This window comes from Parasteatoda tepidariorum, chromosome 8, assembly GCF_043381705.1.
Source record: "Parasteatoda tepidariorum isolate YZ-2023 chromosome 8, CAS_Ptep_4.0, whole genome shotgun sequence".
In the NCBI taxonomy this organism is placed as follows: Eukaryota; Metazoa; Arthropoda; class Arachnida; order Araneae; family Theridiidae; genus Parasteatoda; species Parasteatoda tepidariorum.
This window is the reverse complement of record NC_092211.1, coordinates 20,241,896-20,264,831: the sequence shown is the minus strand read 5'-3', so window position 1 is coordinate 20,264,831 and position 22,936 is coordinate 20,241,896. Positions and strand designations below refer to the sequence as shown.

Genomic DNA, 22,936 nt, shown 5'->3' with positions numbered 1-22,936 from the left:
ATAAAATTTTATGCTATTTCACAGTTAAAACTAATTTTACTTGGCATTTTTTTTTTGAATCTGGCAGTGTACAGCCTTATTTATAAACAAAATGAAAGTTCTTACCGTGGATTTGAATTTTCTATTTTCTATTACAATTAGATTTAATTTTCTTAAAATTTGAAAATTTTTTTAACGAAAAATTTTTTTATGCCACTTAAGGTGTATTTAGATGAGCAATAGCAAATATCAACTTAGATTTAACATGGAATCATCTATACAGGCTGGTATTTCAAATGTTGTTAAAAGTGTAATCATATTGTTCTTTGATTTTAAGCCATACTTTTTAACAGGTTCAGGCAACTAATGACAGTAGTATTGTTAGCAAGCTATCAGCTTCCAAATCTGGTTATTATGAAGATCCTTACCTAATTATGTTTGTGGATAGAGAGCAAAAGAGATCTTCTATTATTAACAGGTAGATAAAAATGTGACCTAGATAAATGAAATAAAGCATTTCAAACTGCTTTATAATGCATACATTTTAAACTGCCATAAACTAAGGAATTATTTTTTACTATAATTTTAAATAATTAATACGTATGAATAATTTAAAACTTAATTTTAATAATTGCACGCATTTGAATACTCACAAAGTTTGAAACTTAGAGTTATCTGCGTCAGATCTAAAATTCATATATCATACATATTTTCTGACTGTTCATGTGAAATTCTAGCAGTTCTAAGCATTAAAAAATATGTAAAATTCCTAACTTCAAACATTCTTTCTTACAAAACTGATATATGGACCTAGATTGAAAAAAGTAAAAGAGAAGTGTTAAAAGCAAGTCATAATTAGTTATGAAAGTAATAATAGTTATTATTCTTTAAGTAATATTACAAAATCATTTTAATTGTTTTACTGAATAACCTTAGAAATTACCAGGTAGTTGTTTAATTTAAAAAAAAATTAAATGTAAATTTGTGCTTGACTACAGCCTTAAATTTTGAAAGCTTGGTGTTGTAATTTAGAAGATTAAAAATTCTCAAATTTCAATAAACTTGATTTAAATTCCAAAAAAGTTTATAGAACTTTGATATATGTGGATAAATGAAGGTGTATGGTATTATCCCCATAGAAAAGTATAGAAGTCTCCTTCTAAAGCATTTTATTTATATTTTTCTGTCCACCACAAAATGAGTATAAAATAATAAGCATATTATATGATGGTTGCAATGAAAACAGAATTTGCCACTTTATTATATGTGTTATGGAATGTTAGTGTTTAACTATTTAGTATTCTACAGTTTCTAAATGAACAAATAACAATTTACTATTTACCATGTAGAACTCATCTTGTGATGCATAAAAATTATCTAAATTTTAATATAAATTTAGATGTATGAAGTACAAAAATTTCTTTTTCATAATTACTTAGAGCAATAATTAAACTACCTTCTTTATCTGTTAAATATTTGAATTTGGATGGGTCTCAAATTGAGCCATGTTTATGTATAAGAAAAATTTTGTTGTTTATGATATTTGGTTTTTATTTGAAAATCCAAGAAGGTTTATTCTTCTACTGCCCCAAATATTGTTAAGATGTTTAACATATTTCCTCCTAAAATAATTCCAAAAATAATATAAATTCTTTCACAACTAAAATATTTTTCTTATCTATCTTTTCTTGTTTTAGAAGTTTTAAAGTTATAGTCTTGACTAGCATTTTATTTATAGCAGTCACAATTTTGAACTTTATTTTTCCTTTTATTTAAATAAATAAATAAAATACTATTCAATATTTGTATTAGATATTTCTAAAAATATGGTTTTGTTTATTTTATACAAAACTTATATTCTCTTTAGAGGTTATTATATAAGATTCAAGGCAATTGAAATGGTGTTTGAATCATGGTTTTCACTAATGTCATCTCTACAATTTCCAAAATCTCAGGTAATTACTTTTTTGTTGGTTTTTGATCCTTCAAAAAATTCATTTTCAATGTAATCTTCCCAAAACCATTATCTTGAAAGCTTAAATATGTTCTTATTATAAAATTACTTGAATGTGTTTACTTTATAGATTATTAAGCCATTTAATGTATGAATATTTAGAAGCAATTTTAGTTTTATTATTATTAACTGTCATTATCTATTTTATGTCTACTCTTTCATTTCTTCAATTTTTATAAATATGCAGGTTAATTCAAAATTCTTGTACAAAAATTTATATGTAAGCCAGGATCTTGATAACAAGCAAGAATCAGTAGCAAACACATTTCTGGTGTGCCACATGCTTAAAAGCAGAAAGATGGGAAGATAAATGATGATAATTTATTACTCAAAACTTTATTTTTTAAAGAAAAAGTAAGTTGTGAAGCAAGTTTTCAAAATTGGGACCTGCATCTGTAATAAACACCTCATAAAATTTTCTTTTATGAAAAAATTTTGTGTTAACTCATTATTGTGTAATAAATTATCATTTTTGTGGTTTACCTCACATTTTGCAGTCTGACTTTGTGATCATGTGTGTTTGCAGAGATTCCTATTTAATTCTTGCTTTTTGTCATCAAGTTCCTGGTTTACATGTAGATTTTTGATTAAGAGTTTTGAATTTCCCTACATATAAGGACCGAAATAATAACATAATGAAAGAAAAAACTATAGCAATTGTCTGCATTATAAAGCTGAAATAGTTATAAAAGATAAATAATAAGAAATGAACTGAAATTTTGAATTGAAGAAAAACGCAAAACACATATATAAAATAAAAAATATTGTTTTTAACAATTTGTTCTTAGTTATTTAATTCAAAAAACCTATGTTTTTCATATTACAATATTTAATGGAAATCTGCTGTGCCACAATAATTAAAGGAAGTTTTTCTCACTTTATTAGCTTTTAAAGGTAAAAAAATTTATTATAGTTATCCATGAAAATAAAAAAATAAAAAAAAGACTGACTAATAGGAAAAAAACATTTTAATAACTTAAACAAAACTTTAAAGCTGAAAACCTCATTTTTTCGTACTACTGATATTACTGCGTTGTCAGGAAAAAGTGAGGATAAAACAATAATAAAAAAAACAATGCTTATCTGACATTGAGAATTCTAGATCTCAAGTTGTGGATAATTGGGTTTTTACTATAAATGCTTCAATTTGCTTTGAATTTTTATCTAATTCTAAGCTTGCATAAAGAGTTACTTAATTAACATATATAACTAACTTTTATGTCTCAAGTAGCCAGGATGGCTTAAAACCTGTAACTGTTGCATAGCTTTAGCTCTTTGTGCACTTATCACTTGTATCATAATATCCTTCTTCTAAAATATTAAGTTGCTTTGGTCCTTGAATTTATTCTAGTACTATCTTTGCCTACAAAATTTACATAATTACACATAACATTTACATAATAACTTATAACCACTATTTATTTCTTGACAAATAACTGTTGTAGAATATTTATCTCAGAGATTTTTAAAATATAAGGCAAGTAAAAATTTATCTTTTTTTATTCTTGAGTGTTAAGACAATTATATCTTTAAAATTCTGGAACATTTTTATTTTAGCAAAATAAAATTTATTGTTGTTGTTGTTTATTCAAGTAAGGTTTTTTACTTAAAAAACCTCTGTTTTTGTTAATTTTTTTTACATACAATTAAATTAAATATAGCATTGTAACTTAGTTGATTTAAAAATTATCAACTAAATTATTCTCTACTCCTTCTGCATTGGCAAAAACATAAAGAATTTATCTGTAGTTAGTTGCATAGGGGAAAAAATATTGAATTTTTTCTATTTGATTTTAGTTTAATCATTCTTAATTTTTCTTTCTATTTTAATTTTTATTTAAGGCAATAAGAATTGTGATTTATGTTTTTTCCTGTAAGTTTATAGATATTATGCTACATTTTTGGAAGTTATTTAATTCTTTTACTGATTTATTCATTTTATTGCAGATAATTTCATTAGGTGCTGGATTTGATACTTCATACTTTAGACTAAAACACTACAAAAAGTTGCCTCCCAACTGCAGATATATTGAAGTAAATTATTTTCAGCTCCATCTTAATAAAAAAATTTGCATTGTGAATTCAAGGAATTCCGTAAAGGCATAATTGAAGATATTTAATGCTAGAAAAATCTGTTGTTGGGTATATCAAAATTACTTATTAGAATAAATATTTTTTATAGGTTTGTTTGCTTATTTAACCCTAATGTCTCTTGTACAATTAATGTAACCTCAAATCTATATATCTTTTAACACATTATTTCTTACACTGAAATTCCAAAACTGGATTTATTCCTTTTTTAAATACAGCCCAATCTGTACAATGCTTCTAAATGTGATCTTGATTTCATCAACTTTTCTAAAAATTATATTGTTTGACAAGTTTTATTATATCTATTTTGATTTTTTTTTTCATTCACAAAATTTTTTTTTTCTTCATGAAATAAATATTAGTTTTGCTTTCCAGTTAAAGATTGTGTTGTTTATTGTATTAGTAGTTAGAATCTGATTCTTAATGTCGTATATATGTTTTCATGTATTTCTGTTATTTTTATAATGTTATCAAAAATGAATTTTAAAACTTAAGCAATTACATGCAATGACTACTTCATACTAATTTTAGTATTTTTTTTCCAGGTAGATTTTTTTCCTGTAATGAGTAGGAAGAAATATTGCATTGAAAAAAATATTTCAAAAATTTCTAATTTTGAACTCTTCTTTGATTTGGCTGAAGATAAAATAGGTATTCTTATAGTCAGTGGTTTACAGTTATTTCATGACAAATTTTATAATTATGTTAAAAATATTATTTTTGTATTTATTAATAATTAGTATTATTCTTAAAGATTAACAATCTTTCTAATATCTTATGTTATTTATTTATAATTATTATTTGAATACTTGATTACAAGGTTTCATTAAGAAAAGTGCAAATTTTTTTTTAAACCTGATTGATAAATCATTGATCTATCTCTTTAAACTTAGTCTAATTTGGTTTCATGTTTAGTTTTTTATCAAAATTCATTCAAACAAATTTAACATCAGTTTTTAAGCAGCAACTCATCACATTTTTACATTTTCTTAAGTGACATTTTTCTTAAAATTATGTCAATGTTTCTTCCGCTAAATGAACTTGTATTTAATTCTTTGTTTAAATTTTTACAATAAAAATTAGACATTTTTATTTCACTCCTTGGAATAATTTTAATTAGAACTTAGTATTACCTTAGAATTATTTTTTGAAACACTAATTGATTCATTACGAATCAAAACAAAAAAATTTATCCATCATTTAGATTTTAAAAACAATAAATATATTTTATTATTAATGTATCAATGCTACTATTTTTACAGTTGAAGAAACAATGCAAGTCATTTATAATTTTAAAAAGTAATAAATTTTTAATTCAATTTAAGTAAATTACAGTCTTACCAGTGCGCTCTTTCTAAATATACTCTCAATCACTGTGCCTTATTCATCATCTAAGCAATTTTTCAAGTTTGAAAGTTATGCTGAATAATGTTTAATTTAATCCTATAAGTATTATGAATATTTTTATGCCTATTCCATGGAAAGAATTCAATTTGTATTAAAAGATAGCATACATTTTAAATCATTTGCGAAAGCGGACAAGGAAAAGTCAAAAATATGGTTGCATTTTAGGGAAAGCTTTACAATTTAATGACACTGTATTTGGTCTCTTTTATTATTTTTTATGTTTTTATCTTATTTCAATATCATAAAATCAAGCATTGGAATTTTGTGCAATATTATGATATTAATATTTTAGTTGCATCAAATGAGGAATATTCAATGCTAGGAATAGATTTGAGAAATACTTCTGAACTGGAAAAAACTTTAAAATGTTTAGATGTTGATTTTACATCACCTACTTTATTTCTGTCTGAATGCGCAGTGACATACATGGATACTAAAAGGTTTGCATTTAGAATTGTCTGGAAATTTGTTAATTGTTTGTTATTAAAAATATACAAATAAAATAAGAATGCTAGTTTTTTTTTTACAATATATACGTTTTTTTTCCTTCATTTTTTTAAATGTATGATATTAACTTTTAAAATGTAGCTGCTTCTATAATTAAATGAAAATTAACAAAAAATATGTTCCCATTTGTAGCATTAGTTAAATAAAAATTTTTTTATCTCATTTGAAAATGATTTTGAATTGCATAATAATTTTTAATTTAGAATTTTCTTAAAAGGAATTTAAAATTGTTAATAGAAAAAAAAATTGAGTCATTTTTTTTGCTTAAATGTAATTTTAATGTCCTTTTTTGTTACTTTTAATTTCAAATAATGTAATTTTTTTTTTTTTTGTATTTAGTTATTCATTGCTGAACCGATCTTGCAGTATCTTCTAGTCTGGTTTTTTTATTATTAAGTCGGAAAGGAAAAATTATTATATCATCTAAAATTCTAAAAATTTCTATTAATGTTGTGTAGGAAAATTCTGATGCTGTTGTCTTAGAAAATCTGTCACATTATATTCAATTAATCCTTATATTAAATAAATATTGGTTTCTTCCAAATGTTGATGTTAATATTAAGTGTTTTATCATTTACTTAAATTTTTTCATTACTATGTCATAGAATTTTTGATTATGTTTTAAACGCATGGATGAGATTTTTTAAAAAACCAATGTAAAGTACATAAAATTAGGGTAAAGATAAATCTAATTACTGAATACAATGTACAATAATGTTTCTGAAAATGAAGACCTGGCTCAGTTTTGCTTCATTTTGGCATTAGAAATTATTCCTGGAAAATGGATTATTTATAATTTTTATGTGCCATTTTGAAGCAAACTTTGAAACTATTCCGTAAGCAAAGTAAGCAACAAAATTGTCTTACCATACTGAATAAGAAATTGATTAGAAATTAAATATATTGCTTGAAACACTGCATGGTAGTAAAACATTAAAAAAAATTATAATTGCTGGAGGGTTTTTAATTTGAAAATTATAACTTAATCTAAGCAATGTGAAAAAAGGAAAAATAATACCACTTGCATACTATAATTTTGGTTCTTTAATTAAGAACCTATTTTCAGTGCCAAAGTACAGATTCTGTTCCTCTACACAGAAGAAAGTTTTTCATTATAGAACTAAAAGTATAGTGTGTCTATTCATGTGACATTATTTTTGCTCTCTTCAGATTGTTCAGTTTTATTCAAAGCACAAAGTTAACATAACTCATTCTTCACTTGGATTATTTTTTGTATCTATGCTAAACAAATTGCACTTCAATTAGTTATTTTACATTTCAGATATTAATTATATCTTAACCAATATATAAGATTTGTAAAATAGTTGTGCATGTTATTGTTTATAATTATATATACATTATGTCCTGTGAAAGTTGCGACAATTTTCTAGCAGAAGTAGAATACATCATAAGGATTAAGAATTACCTAGAAAACCATAACCAGAAATGCCATCTTATGCTGCTAGGGGCGCTTTTCTATTATAGACATGTTGTTCATGTGCCTTTGTACTTGCTCTTTTATTTTTTTAAAATATTTTAATTTCATATTGATTTTATGTTACTATTTTATTTTACTTTATAATCATTGTTCAAAAGCTGACTAATTTTGGGTTTATGTCTACTCATGTTCAACTCCGTAGCCTTGTAATTTTGAACCCAATCCAGAAGACCAAGGAACTCCTCGATCAAATATTGAATGCTGTTTTTGATGGAACTTGCCCGCCTTTGCGTTACATGGACACAAAAACCTCACATGGTTATCCTGTCGGCAAGGGGTATCTAACGTATGATCTGTCTGCCACTGTGGATATTTTAAGTCAGCACTGTGGTCGGTGCAAGTGTCTCCTCATTGGAAGGCAAAGTAAAAATCCATTAAAATAGACTCAGAAATGCTGTTTTATCATAATTTAATGACTGAACGACCTTGTCCAGTTAGTCGTCAAATCATTAAATTATGATAAAACAGTTAACTCTGTACCAATTTGAAAGCAGTTTTTGACAATAATTAATGGAAAACGAAAAATTTAAATAATTTAGATAAATGAAAGTACCTGATGTTCAAAAGCACGCGATGTAGCTGTTCGTAATAAGACAGTGCCCTTAACGGCATACAATAACATTTCTAGATAATTATCCTGGTTTCTAGGTAATTCTCAATCATTATAATATGCCCTATTTCCCCTAGACGTTTGTCGCAACCTTTCCGGAACATCCGGTATGTATATACATATATATATATTCTTTTGCAGTTCAGATGGTCTTATTAAATGGATTCAGAAGCATTTTCCTAATTCAGCATTTGTTGCTTATGAACAGGTAATTTGTCATTTAAAAAATATCTAGTGTTTTGTGTAACTGGTTTATTCACTGTGCTTTCAGTAAATTCATTTTAATATGTAGCATTGCAGCAAAAAGAGCAGGAATTATTTTCTAATTGTTAAATACTGAATTTAGGCTGCCATAGTTATCCTTTTTATTGTGCGTTATAAAATGATTTTTTAAAAATAAAATAAAAAGTTTTTAAAATTTTCTCTAGGTGTATCCTTATGATGGATTTGGAATTGTTATGTAAGTAAACATTTTTAAATTTTTATAAATTTAAAACTTTAATTTTTTGGCTTTAATTTATGTGCAGTATTAAAATTTAGTAACATAATTACTCATTTGTGAATTATTATTATTAATATTATTTATCCAGAACTGTGTAAAATTTCCTTAAAAGCTGACAGGTTTCTTAGTTTAATATTTATAATAATTATAGGCTGCATTGCCATTTTATTAAATAAGTGGCACCACTTAATGTAAAAAGTATTTTCCCACAAATATACATTTTCAATAAAATAAAAAACGTGAAAGTGGTAACTGATGCATTTATTCAACACTGAAAAGTCAAATTAGTTGTAAATTTTAGCATTTTTTAAAACTTGTGTTTCTTATGCATATTATTAAATTCGCTTCAGGGATCTTACTATATAAACTATACTCATGTAATATAATCATATAATACTCATTACAACTGTACAATATGCATACGTAGTTAAGTCTCGTTAATTAGAGTCTCATTAGTTCGAGTTTAGGAAAAATTTGAATTAAGGGGAAAAATAAATTTTATATTCATAAAATTACCAACACATACACAACATGTAAAAAAATTACTACATCCGCCTTCCAAAACCATCTTAACCATGGATGACATGTGTTTGTGTTCAAAAGAAGAAAAACTAAATTATTATTTGAAACTTTCTATTCTAAAGTGTTACAAGGCTTGAAGAAAAAGAATATTATTGCAAATTTCTACAGTCTCTTTTACAACTCCCATAAAATAAGAAAACCATTGTAAGAACTGCTTATTCTGGTCACTATATCACATAAAAATATCATAGTTGAAGCCCTATTTTTAAGAAAAATTAACTTAAAAGCAAAAACTTGTATCCGCTTTCTATTCCATAATATACTGGTTCCTGAAAAATTAGTCCTAACTCCTAGACATCCTCCACAGAGAAGAATGTTGTGTATTGAGTACTTATGTTATCAAACACTTTTAATTTAAATATACTACACTTAAGTTAAATATTAATTAAACGCATTAAATACACATTATTACAAAGTAGTTACACCCTTTTATTTTTTTACAAATCCCTGAGGATCTCTAGGTCTGATATTATATCTCGGTTCTCCCACATCTGACGAATCAGATTCTGATAAAGAATCATTTAAAAATGGAATGGGTGAAATAGATGTATCACAAAAGAAATGATATGAAGAATTACTTTCTTCACTTTGAGCATCTGTTTGTACATCACGATTTAATTGAGCCCTACAGGGCTGTGATACAAAATAACCAAAACTTAGTAATTCTTTCTCATTAATGGGCTTCATTAAGGCAGGGTATAATTTTTTATCCTCAGCAGGGTGTCTAACCTCACACCCTTTAAGGTTATCATCACTAATTACAGAATTCTCTTCCTCAAATATGGAAGACGATGGAAATATTTCTTGCTCTGGAATTTTTATTATACGATTGACATGAGATGTAGTAGTCTTTAATGGGTTAGCTACTAAAGTTAATTCGAAAAGGACAGGGGAAAATTTTTTGACACCCTGTAAGGACCATGGTTTAATTTTGAGAGTTTTTTCGAGGTGTGAACTTTAATTTTAGGTGTATGAAGATAAACCAAATCACCTAATTTTATATCTTTGATATGTCTAGTTGTGGCAGTAGAAGCAACCTGGTTATCAGCAGCTTTCTCTAAATTTTCTTTTACAATGGCAAATGCCTGTTGCAATCTAGGAATCANAATTTGTAAAAAAATTGTTAGTATTGAACGAGCTGTATACGAAATTGTAGCTAGAAACGAAAAGCAAGTAAAGATTACTCATTTTTTCCATTAATTTAACTGGTAGGTGTCAATTTTTAAAAATATGCATAGATTTTTCTTAACCCCGATTTTACGTTATTCCGCTTCAAACGTTTTTTATCGCTAGTCCGACAGAAAACGTAAAATCGGGGTTTCACTGTATTAGTAAGGGGAAGAGCTAATTTCGAGTAATTTGGTATGAACCTACAATAAAAGCCTGTCAAACCAATAAATGCTCGCACCTCACATTTACTCTTAGGAGGAAGGGCCCTTTGAATAGTCTGAATGTTTTTAGGATCTGGCATTACTTTTCCTTCTATAACACGGTGACCAACATAAGTTACTTCATCTTTTAGCAAGGAGCATTTTTTTGGTTTTAACTTTAGGTTTGCCTGATTGAGACGTTCAAACACAATACGCAGCTTTTCCATGTGCTCGTCAAATGTTTGACTTGCTATGATGACATCATCAATATAGCAGCCAATAGATAAGTCTGACAAACCGGCCAATACAATGGACATTAGTCGTTGAAAACTAGAACTGGCATTTTTTAAGCCAAAAGCCATGTGTGTCCTTGCCTTTTCCCTCACCTCCTCTAACCAAGCCTTCAAAGCATACTCAACTCTTATTGGCTGTTACCACCATCACAAAATAAGTAGGGCTATACTTGCTATTTCTTTTTTATTTTTATTTTTGGCTAAATTATTTAAGGGCAGAAGGTGAAGACATATGAAAGAGAAACTAAAACTTTAAAGTAATTATAGCAGTGCAGAGCAGTGCAGCAAAGATAAAAGTAACAAAACATCATAAAAGCAATACCACATATATATAAAAGTAACAAAACATCATAAAAGCAATACCACAAAAAACTTGTATCTGCTTTCTATTCCATAATATACTGGTTCCTGAAAAATTAGTCCTAACTCCTAGACATCCTCCACAGAGAAGGATGTTGTGTATTGAGTACTTATGTTATTAAACACTTTTAATTTAAATATACTACACTTAAGTTAAATATTAATTAAATTAAATAAAGTCGATAATTCAAGTTTTAGGTATTGTCTTTAATATTGTAATTGCTGCTATAGTGGATTTTCAATCTGAAAAATACATTATTAATTATAAATTCGTAAAAACCTTATTAAATTACAATTGTATTGATTTTATGTATTTTTTTTTTAATTTTTACCACCCTTATTTTGCAATATAAGTATATGGTTTTGTTCTCTTTTTTTACATACTAATTTTCATTTCTTAATTTTAGCACATTTCATGCTAGCAACTTATGCAATAATTTTCCAAAACTTTTTTTTTACTTCCATAAATTAAAATTTAGAGAAGTAATCTTTTATCAAAGCTTGTGCAAATTTGTTTAGTTGCAACTTCAATTAAAATTATTTTGTGTTAAACAATTGTAATAATTAATACAAATCTCCTGAATCATTTACATTTGGAATAATAACTGAGGGAAATGGAAATAACCCTTTTTCTACTTTTTAAACATATGTTTGGCAGCTGCAATTATGTATAAACATTTTGCATTTTTAAAAACGTATTTTTATGTGTCTGTCATTCAATATGTTAAATATCATGAATATAATTTTTTACGTTTTTCTAGGAGGAAACATTTTGATATACTTGGGTGCCCTCTTAAATCTCTGACTTCTTTTCCCTCTAAAGAAGCTCAGTTAGATAGATATAGTAAGATGGTTAGTTGTGTGCCTTACCTTATTATTTCTTAACTTAGCAATATACTTTTATATTGTTTCGTAGTTGTTTTAATTATAATTGGAAAGTTCCAAATTTACATTTACTACTTTTTAATAAAATAATTCTTAATTTATCTTTCTTAGACAACAAAACTTTAAAACATATATGATCTGTTATACTTGTTGCTTTTGCTGTACAGTATTTTTTCATTTAGTTTTATAATTCTTTTGACTAATTTTAAAATGACAAACTTTAATTTACTGCTTAATTTATAAATAACTTCATTTTGCTTTTTTTTTATTAAGATACATGTTTTTTTAGGGTTGGTCCTCCTGTTCTTCTTTATTAATGTCTGATTTCTTTAATGGATTTTCTCATAAAGAAACAGAAAGAATTCAATCCCTTGACGTGTTTGACGAATATGAAATGTGGCATGAAAAATGTCACCATTATATTCTGTTATGGGCATGTCAAGGAATCATTGTGTTGCCTGAAGCATTCTACCAAAAAAGTAAGACTTCCCTGTCTATTTTTAAAAATATTTTATTATATATTTTATTAAAAATTAAGCATTAAAAAAAAAAAGAAAAAGTATGAAATAAATTATATAATTTATCCATGGTATATTAATGTAAAAGTATTTTACTTGTATTTTGCTTTGATGATATTGATACAATATCAAAAAGCACCTTTTATGGATGTAACTGTAAACTGTAACCTTTTATGGTTCAAGAAAGTAGTAGCATCCTTTTGCCAATTAAAAAATATTTTAACTACTTTATTATTTTTTGTCAGTGTCCTGATTTCTGTAAATTGTTTTCATAGTGAACATAATATTTAATTCATTCTGTACTACATGATTTTTTTAAATAAAATATGTTAATTTAACTTTTAATCTCTTTTTATTATTAACTTAATTTTAGTGTTTTTTATTATTAACTTAGTTTTTCTATTTAGTGACAAGCGGAATATAAATTTTTTTGTTGCAAGAAAACATCCCAATCTTGCTTGAAATTAAGTTTAAAATTGATAATATGATTGATTAACTGATTGATTAATTGATTGATTAATTGATTGATTAACTGAACAAATAATTCACATTATTTATTCAGAATGTAATTTTATCAGTCAAAGTAACATTGAACAAATCTATCTATCTCTTAATGCAAGCATATTGTTTTATTAATTGCAAATATATGGATCACGAAATTATCTGTCTGTTCCAAAATGAACTCGAACTAAATTAATTTAATGAATATTATTTATTTTTCTAGTTTCGTAGAAGAATACATTTTTCTGGTTGCATAATTAATTCTGTAACTGTCCAACTGTCTTGGCATATTTGTTTAAAAGCAATTCTCACTGTTTTTCCAATTGAATTTCAACTGAAAAACATGTACAAAAACCAGTTTTGTTGTACAGAAGAAGAAGCGAAGAACAGTTTTAAGAAAATACTACTTTTTCCCAGTCCTATTGTACTATAAGAAGCAAAGTATACTTTTTTTACGTTAAGAAAAGTTTTTTCATTTGGATTTTTAATCAAAAAAAAATTTTTAGTTTATGCAATTTTGCTTGAATGTTTTTTTTATTTATTATTATTTTTTTTGTTTTAGGTTGCCAACTCTCCAAAGAACTACGATTTCCACAATTTAACTGGAAACTAACGCCAGCTAATATTTTGTGCAAAAGGTAACTTATATTTTAGGCAAACAAAACTTTTCTGTACTAATGAAAACATTTTCATGTGTGAAAACATTTTTGATGAACTGTCCATCAGATAGAAATTATAGTTGCTTATAAGTAGTTTATAAATTAACTTTTTATCTAATATTGTCAAATATCAATTAAATTTAAATTATAGTGTTTCTAAAGTTTCTATTAGATAGAAATTAATGTTGCATATAAATTGTATAATGAACTTTTTATCTTGTAATCTTTCTATCATATTTTAAATATGGTTGCATACCTATAATTTAAACTTTTGATATTCTAATAATTGAAAATATCAATCGCAACACTTTTCACACTTTATTAATTTTTCCATGAATATGTAGGAAAATAAAAAAATTACATATTTCTCTTAAAACTATGTGTTTCAATGTTTTATGCTCATGTTCTAATGCAATCAACTCATAGAATTTATTTCTTATCTTACAAATGTACGTATCCTATATTAGTTATTCATATGATTTCTTAGAGTAGCAGTAAATTCTTTTAATTGTGTGTTGTTTTAGCCTTTTTTCATTCATAAATATTTCTCAAAATAACTTTTTGAAGGTTTGGTCACCAAGTAATTTTACTATCTCCAGATTGTTTACTGTTATCAGGTGGATTTGGTCTTCAAGATAGAAAACATCAAAGAATAAGTGGCTTGACTTTATGCAAAATAAGCTCTCTGGATTGCTTCTCTATATGTTTATCTAATATTCAAGACGTTATTGGTAAGTACGTTTTGTCGCAATTCTATTCCATTTTTATTTTGTAATTTTAGAGAGCAGAGCTATTTACTCCTTTGCCATTTGACAGCCTTTAATAATAGATACTCGATTATCTGTTTGCTTAACAAGCAGAATTCAATATATTATCTAAACTTGTGTGAAATTGCTTGAATAAATTCTGAGTAAATCTAAAAGGTTGACAAACATTTTATGGTACTTCATTAAAAAATCTTATTGATTTCTATTCTATTCCTATTAAAACAGAACAAATAACATTTTTTCTCTGTTTGCGTAGTAGATAATAGTTATTTTGGGTAGACTTGAAGTAGATATAATTCTGAAACCAGTGCCATTGCTATTTTTTTTTAAAAAACTCCAATTTTGTTTTATAAAAAATTGTTGAAAGTTTAAATTTTTGCATACAAAGATTTTTCCTTTAAATAAAGTAATAATGGGGCTTTCTCACTTTAATAAAGGTGCTTTCAAAAAATTTTCCAAAATGTTTTCCTACAATAATACAACACAATAAAAACTGTACACTTACAATGTTTTTCTTTATTGCAATTTAAAGATTTTTCTACATTTTAATGATGGTGCTTTCTAAAAATGTTTCAAAGTGTTTGCCTTTAGTAATATAATACAACAGAAAATGTAAATTTGCAGTGTTTTTCTTTATTTCAATTTAAAGTATTTTTTCATTTTATTGATAGTGCTTTCTGAGAATTGTTTTAAAATGTTTGCCTTCAATATTCCAATACAATAAAAAGTATAAACTTACAACTTTTTTCTTTATTGCAATTTAAATTGTTGACCAAAAAGAGTGAAATGAAAAATACAGTAATTAATGGGAGTCAGAGTTTTTTTTTCTAAATAGTTTTCTCTTTTGGACTTACTACATTGTCCATTTTTAGTCCTCACTTCATACTTTGAATTTTAGTATACAAACAATTTTTTATTAATTTCATTTTAATTGATGTTGAATTAAGTTCTTTAAATTTTTCATAGGCAAAAGAATGTTCCACACTGTCAGTTATTTGTCTGATGGTACTGCTGTTGTCTTAGGAGGGCGCTCAGCTCCAAAAAAAGTATTTGAAAAAGTAGTAACTTTCAGATTATTCAAACAAGAACACCAAATAACTGAGAAAGATTTAAAGGAAAATAAATTCCTTCAATCCATTTCTGTTGAAGAAAATGGAGATATGTGCCATGGCTCATGGAGACATTCTGCATCTGTTGTTAAAATTAAAGGTAAACCTAATGCACAGTTGTAAGAATTTATTTAATGAATCTAGTAGGAAAAAAAATGCCAAATGACATTCTGAAAATGTTAGAAATTTTAGGTTTAAAGACATGTTATTTATAAGCTTTGAATTTTGAGTGCTGAATATTTATATTATGACTAAATCTAAAATGCCTGTTGCTATTTACTTTTAAAGCTGATGTTCCTAAATTCTCTAAAATGTTACTCGCACTTCTCCTGGTAAAGTCTTTTGTAAATTTTAGTTTTGGTTATATTGTTACTTTTTCAAAATTTTAAATAAAAGAATAGCAATGATTTATCCAATCAAAGTATGAAATTGATTTAAACAAATCTTAAGATAAGAACTTACAAATAGTATGTTAAAAGGGAAAAGTGCTAAAAGCAACTAAAACCAAATTTGTCTTGTGTAAACAATTTAAATAAAAAGTGGACACACCGGAGTGTGTTCCCTGATGAAGTGCCGTTTTTACTAAGATACATATCTTTGCAAAAAAAAAATTTAGCTTGATTTTGGTTTTTAACTTTTTATTTAAATTGTTCATACTTTTTTACATACTAATTTTGCATACTTTTAAAATTGAATGTTAAAGATTTTGTTGAAGGTTTGTTTTATTCACTCTGAACTATAAAATAATTTTAATGGATGAATAAACATCTTAAAATAATGAAGTCTTAAACTTTTTAAAAAAAATTTTTTTCAGAAAAATGAATTATTTGCTTTGAAATTACTTAATAGGTTATAAACCGCCAGTGTCTTGCCCTTTTAGGTGTGGTAGAGTTTATTGCCCAATGTATTATTAATAAACATAAGGTATTAAATTTGGCTAAGTTTATGTAAAAATTTTTAGACATATTTTCATCTTAGTATAATCATATTAGCATATTTTCATCTTAGTATAAAGGGCTATTCTTATGGAAATTGAAATATTTATATAATTTTATATTTACAAAGAGTAAGTATATTATATTGCAAGTATTATATTACAAGTTCTTTCACCTGGCACCTTAACTATCTTTACTTTTTTTTTCTTATTACTTATGTTTTAACCGAATTAAATTTCTATGTCATTTAACACTCTAGGATTAAGAAATCTCCAGTAAATCGCTTTCCTAAAAAAAAAAATTTTTTTTTGCAGATTCAGATTGCATTGTAATATTTGGTGGTTCATCAGCTAAAAAAATTGCCACTGATAAATGTTGCATCTTAAATACAAGGGATTGGATTTGGACCGAAGTAAAAAAACTTTTCATTTTTCCTTTCTAAATGTATGTGTAGTGTTGTAAATAGTGCAAACGGTGATTCAAAAATTGCCTAATTACCACTTTTTTCATTGAAAATGATTTATTTTTTTAATAAACTTAGAGTTATGAATATTTTATAATATTCTGAAAACTACTCTATTTTGTACTTGTTTTCAAAAATGTTCCTCTTAGAAATGAAACTTATAATGTTAACCATATTTTAAGAAGTGCTTCAAGAGAAATGCATGCATTATAAATATCAAATTTTTTTTAAATTTTTAAAATTTTTAATTGCTTTTAAAATGTGGCCAAATATTTTTTTAAAGCCATTGTTAAAAATACTGTTACTAGCATTGGCCAGTTGCAAAAAATTAATTTGTCCCCATAACATTGATTCTGTTTGCTGAATATGCTTAATCTGGAAATATTTAAAAAGTGATTGAGTAAAGATAAGGAAACAAAATGTTTGAATTAATTACTACCTGCTAAAATAATATTTGAAAATAAAAGGAAATATATCTATAAGTTAAAACTTACCAACTTGATTTTAAAAAAATCTGAAGAAACTAAAACTTTTAAATCTCGTCATGTTAAATTATTGTTACTATTTCTTTTAATCTCTATGATCTGCCTGTTGTGCAAGGTAACCCAGAAAGTAAGTTTCTTTTTGCAACACAAGAAAAGAAAATAATCGGGGAGATTATTATTAAATAATGAACTAATTAAATAATGTATTGAAAGGGTAAGACTTTTTTTGACATTGATACCTCTGTTTAAGCTATATAATAGTGAGACATGATTGTATTCTGACATATATAACTCTTGTATTCATTGGTATTCATACACCCTTCTGCAATATCTAAAAATATCAACATTTTTCTCTTTCATTTTTAACACACTAGAATCAATTATATTTCAATTTCGATTTTTTTTTTAAGGTAAGCACTCAAGTGGAAACACCATCTCCAAGGCATTCTCATAGTTCAACTACATTTGAAGGAAGCAAAATTGTTATTACTGGTGGCCTCTCAGAAAATGAAAAAATTTTAAACTCAGTTCATGTTCTTGACTGTCAATCATTGAAATGGTCAGTACTAGAAGTATCTGGATTACTCCCCAGGTAAGAAATGCATTTTGGAATCCAGCAGTCCCGAAAAATAGAAAATTTTTAAATCTGTGACGTACATTTCAGAATAATTTAAATCCCTGCAATACAATTTATGTTTTAAGCAGAGCTATTTATGCCCACTTACTTTATTGTATATGCTAATAATTTGTGTTGTATTATAAAGGCACATAATAAAACATTTATTCATTTACATTATACAATTTATTATTAACATTTTTACATATTTTCATATTAAATACATTATTAAGATTCCTTAAGTTTGCCAAATAAAATTATTATTTATTTAAAAAAAGTAATAATTTAAATAATGAGAGTTGTTTATTTAATGCGCAGAACATATAATAAAATTCTGCTCTTAGCTAGTAATTTATTCTGTATATCTTATAATCAGTGTTGAACAGCCAATCTATAGTGAATTTGCGACTACTGATGTTTAACTCTTTGGCGTGACAATTTTCAACTTGTAAAATATCAAATATCTTGTTGCAGAACATTAAATAAAATTCTGCTCCTCTCTAGTAGTTTATTCTGTATATCTTATATGCAGTATTGAACATCTAATCCATATTAAATTTGTAGCTACAGTTATTTAACTCGGTGATTTTACAATCTTGAATTCATAAAATATTAATATCTGTATGATGAATTAGAATATAGATAAATAAGTTTAAGTTGTGTATTTACAAATATTTTAGACAATTAAAATATACTACAAACATTTAATCTGAGATATAACAAATATTTTAATTGCTTGCTAATAAAAAAAAAATTTATTAGCTTGTGAAGTACAGAATTTCTTTAGCTGTGACTTCAGAACTTGTTTTCTTTTAAAATAAAGATATTTCACTTTTAGACCTTCTCACATTTTTTCCTTAGAAATAAAAGTTCGGGATTAACTAATATATAATTAACAATAAACTTTTTTTATTTGCAAGAAATATTTTTTACAATTTTGAAAACTTGTTTGAATTTATTGATATCTGTGCTGTTTAGTATTTTAGGATAAATTAACTAAGAAATTGTGATTGCAATCTCAAATTTCTTTTTTCAGATATTCCCACACTTCACATCATTTTGATAACAAAATATTTTTGATTGGAGGCATAACAAGCACATCTGGTATTTCTGCTGGAATAGGAATAATTGATTTAAAAACAAATTGTGCTACAGAATTATCATTACCTGTAAGTATACTCACTTTTTTTTCTTGTCTTGGTAAATTACAAATTTATTTCATGAGCATGAAGCTAACTCAAGTTATTTTAATATCGTTTAGAATAAATAAAATAGACCTTTTACTTAGAAAAGAATGAAATATTAGACTTATTGAAGAGTGAAAAATTATTTAGAACTGCTAGATTCATTAATCTATGTGTGAATCTTAGATAGCTAGCTCATATATTTATTCATCTAAATATATTTTACTGAGTAAGCCTCTGGTTTCATAATTTTTACATTTGAATGTACCACTTTAAAGTCCCTAATTGCTCATGTTATGTCATTTTCTTCAAAAGTATGCTTTTAAAATAATTAAAAATAGAATGTTTTTATATTTATAATTTTTTGTGATGCCTCTATGAGAATCCCAAGGAATTTACTATTATAGAAATTCTGAGTATGGTAAAATGTTGAATGAACTTTATTTTTTACCTTGAATTTGATAATTTCTTTCTTTCACAGGAACAAGATCCTGAATATCCCATCATTCTTAGCAATCATTGCAGTGTGATATACAATGAAGAATTTATTATCGTTGGAGGTGGGGGGAATTGCTTTTCCTTTGGCACACATTTTAATGACAGAATTGTTACTGTAAAAATAAAAGATTTATTTTAACTTTTGTTATTTTCTATCACTTGTGTATGCTTATTTAATATATTTACAGAATTTACTGATGCCGGATATCTCTAAAATAACTGACAAGCTGAAAAAACTACTAAAATACTGTAGAAAGAGAGGGAAATGCACTTTTGCTGCAATCTGTTTAGGAAACTAGTTTATTAATTCAGATCTAATTTCAAATTTTTTTCACAAATAATGTCGTGGGCTGCAAAAATTAAATATGTATAATCATTACAACTGAAATATTTACACACCTGTTTGTTAACTTTGCTTCACCTACCTCTGCTTCAAAATTGGATTATTTTGAAAAACATTAAATTAGGATTTTTATCAAATAGCAGAACCATTTATTACAAGTTTTAAAAAAAAATTGAACTTGGTGGAAATAAAACTTTAAGTCTCCTAAGCAAAATGTACTAAACTGTACATTTTTTAAATTAATTTTTAAAATTGTCAATCAATTTTAAAAAACCATTTTTAATACATTTTAGAATTTCAAAAGAACAATAATGAATCAATCCTCGAAAATACACGTTGAGCTTCGAGAAAGAAGGTGGTAAGCAACATTTTGAGAGCACTTAAATTTTCAGATTTAAGAACAGGCTAGTATCAAGCGTGTAAACATTATTTGTTCTGTAAAGTCCTTAAATAATGTGATTTCAATATATACCATGTTAAAAAAACAGATTGCTGATATTTCTATACATTCTAATGGTTAACTTTTTTTTCCATTAAGGTCTTCAAATGGGTTTAAGCTTTGATTTAAGGAAACAAGTTTAAAAAATAGGATTGCGTAAGTCATTAACTTACATAAAGTAGTAATTAAATTGCTATATTCACTTAAACAATATCTTTGAAAAAGATTACTCACAACATTTTTTAAGAAATGCTTAACTCTTCTTCCTGACATTTATTTTATACATGAAAATTAAAAAATAGTTATAGAAATATGAAAATAAAAAAATAAGTTAAAAAGTCAGAAAACAATCACCATAACTCTCCAGCATTTTTTGGCAAGGCAACCAACTTAAATCCAATTATAGACTACACTTGCAGCCCAACATATTCAACCAAATTAAAATATGGAATCAGTTTTACTACCTATGCCTGACATTTAAATACTTTGATACATGCCATTTATTTATCTTAAATATTCTTATTTACAATAATACACACTGCTATAAACAAATATCTTTAATATAATTATATTATAGATTTACATATAGATTTTTATAACATAAATAAAAACATTTTATATTTCTTTTATATAGAAAAAACACATAATTACATTGGTAATAAAATTATCAAACACTAAAACAATATTGAAATTTCTGGTTACAAATGAGATCATATAAGTAATCATTGTATTTTAAATTATTTCTTTTGAACACATGACTTAAAATTTACTTTGAACTCAGTTCTTAAACTTTTTTTTTCTGTGAATTTTTATGTATTCGGTAGAAGACAATAGGGTTCTTTAGTTGTTTTGTTATATATAGTATAACTAGGTAATGTAATCAAGGTATTCTACCTAAATAACAAGTCATATGTTCAGAAAAAAACATTTATAGAGTCAATTATGGACAATCTCCAGTTAAAAATGTAAGCCCATTTAACTTTCATCTTTATCCCAAAACTAAATGCTATGTATTAGAGTTCTATCACTTTTTTGTTAGAAATTAAGCCCTGATTAAACTAAATAAAAATATAATAATAGAGGAGAGTGCTTAGACAAATGTTATTTACAAATATGGTTTAATTTTATTAAATTAGTTAAAAAATTTCCTAAAACTTCCACTTATAATTTTTGAGGAACATAACATAATATTTGACAATACTACGTTACATTTTAGACAATTTCACAAAATATCACAATGATAGATGCTTTGAAACGAAAATCATATTTTAACTATAATAAGCCCAAATTACATAAATCTTTACAATGTTAGAGTTATTGTAATGACAAATGTAACAAAAATAAAACTTATCAAATATAATTTAATAAATATCTATTTCATAATTTTTTATAAATTTCTGTGTGATAAGTTTACTCCTGTTTAGTACATGTTGGTAAAAAAATCTGAAAATACAAATAATTGAAATTATCTCAATTTCAAAATTTAAAAAAAGAATTATATCAGAACAACATGTTCTACCACAAAGAGACGCTTTAATATAAAAATTCTAAACACTAACAGCAACTTCATCTAATATTTGACGTAATTTCTCCAAATAATCATTTAAAGAATTTTGTTCACCATGCATTTCCCGACNCAAGGCAACCAACTTAAATCCAATTATAGACTACACTTGCAGCCCAACATATTCAACCAAATTAAAATATGGAATCAGTTTTACTACCTATGCCTGACATTTAAATACTTTGATACATGCCATTTATTTATCTTAAATATTCTTATTAATTTACAATAATACACACTGCTATAAACAAATATCTTTAATATAATTATATTATAGATTTACATATAGATTTTTATAACGTAAATAAAAACATTTTATATAGAAAAAACACATAATTACATTGGTAATAAAATTATCAAACACTAAAACAATATTGAAATTTCTGATTACAAATGAGATCATATAAGTAATTAATTGTATTTTAAATTATTTCTTTTGAACACAGGACTTAAACTTTACTTCTTTTTTTCTGTGAATTTTTATGTATTCGATAGAATGCAGTAGAATTCTGTAGTTGTTGTTTTGTTATATCTAGTATAACTAGGTAATTTAATCAAGGTATTCTACCTAAATAACAAGTCATATGTTAAAAATATAAGCACATTTAACTTTCATCTTTTTCCCAAAACTAAATGCTATGTATTAGAGTTCTATCACTTTTTTGTTAGAAATTAAGACCTGATTAAACTAAATAAAAACATAATAATAGATGAGAGTGCTTAAAGAAATGTTATTTACAAATATGGTTTAATTTTA

General features: G+C 25.6%; 1 protein-coding gene across 3 annotated transcripts; it reads left to right on the top strand.

The window, feature by feature from the left end:
- Positions 1–65: 65 nt before the first annotated feature.
- Positions 66–19,977, top strand: LOC107439379 (tRNA wybutosine-synthesizing protein 4). 3 transcript variants are annotated; one of them, XM_016051952.3, is made up of 17 exons: positions 66–262; positions 333–457; positions 1,847–1,934; positions 3,941–4,027; positions 4,630–4,735; positions 5,784–5,931; positions 8,248–8,314; positions 8,535–8,566; positions 11,975–12,065; positions 12,388–12,577; positions 13,680–13,755; positions 14,344–14,507; positions 15,510–15,752; positions 16,902–16,999; positions 17,946–18,127; positions 19,188–19,320; positions 19,817–19,977. In XM_016051952.3, the coding sequence occupies exons 1-17, from the start codon at positions 212–214 to the stop codon at positions 19,970–19,972; spliced, it is 2,037 nt and encodes a 678-aa protein (XP_015907438.2). In that variant the 5' UTR covers positions 66–211; the 3' UTR covers positions 19,973–19,977. The 3 variants fall into 3 exon arrangements, with proteins under 3 accessions (XP_015907438.2, XP_071040531.1, XP_015907439.2); XM_071184430.1 differs by lacking the exon at positions 15,510–15,752 and having other exon boundaries at positions 67–262; XM_016051953.3 differs by lacking the exon at positions 333–457 and having other exon boundaries at positions 131–266.
- The last annotated feature ends 2,959 nt before the right edge of the window (positions 19,978–22,936 follow it).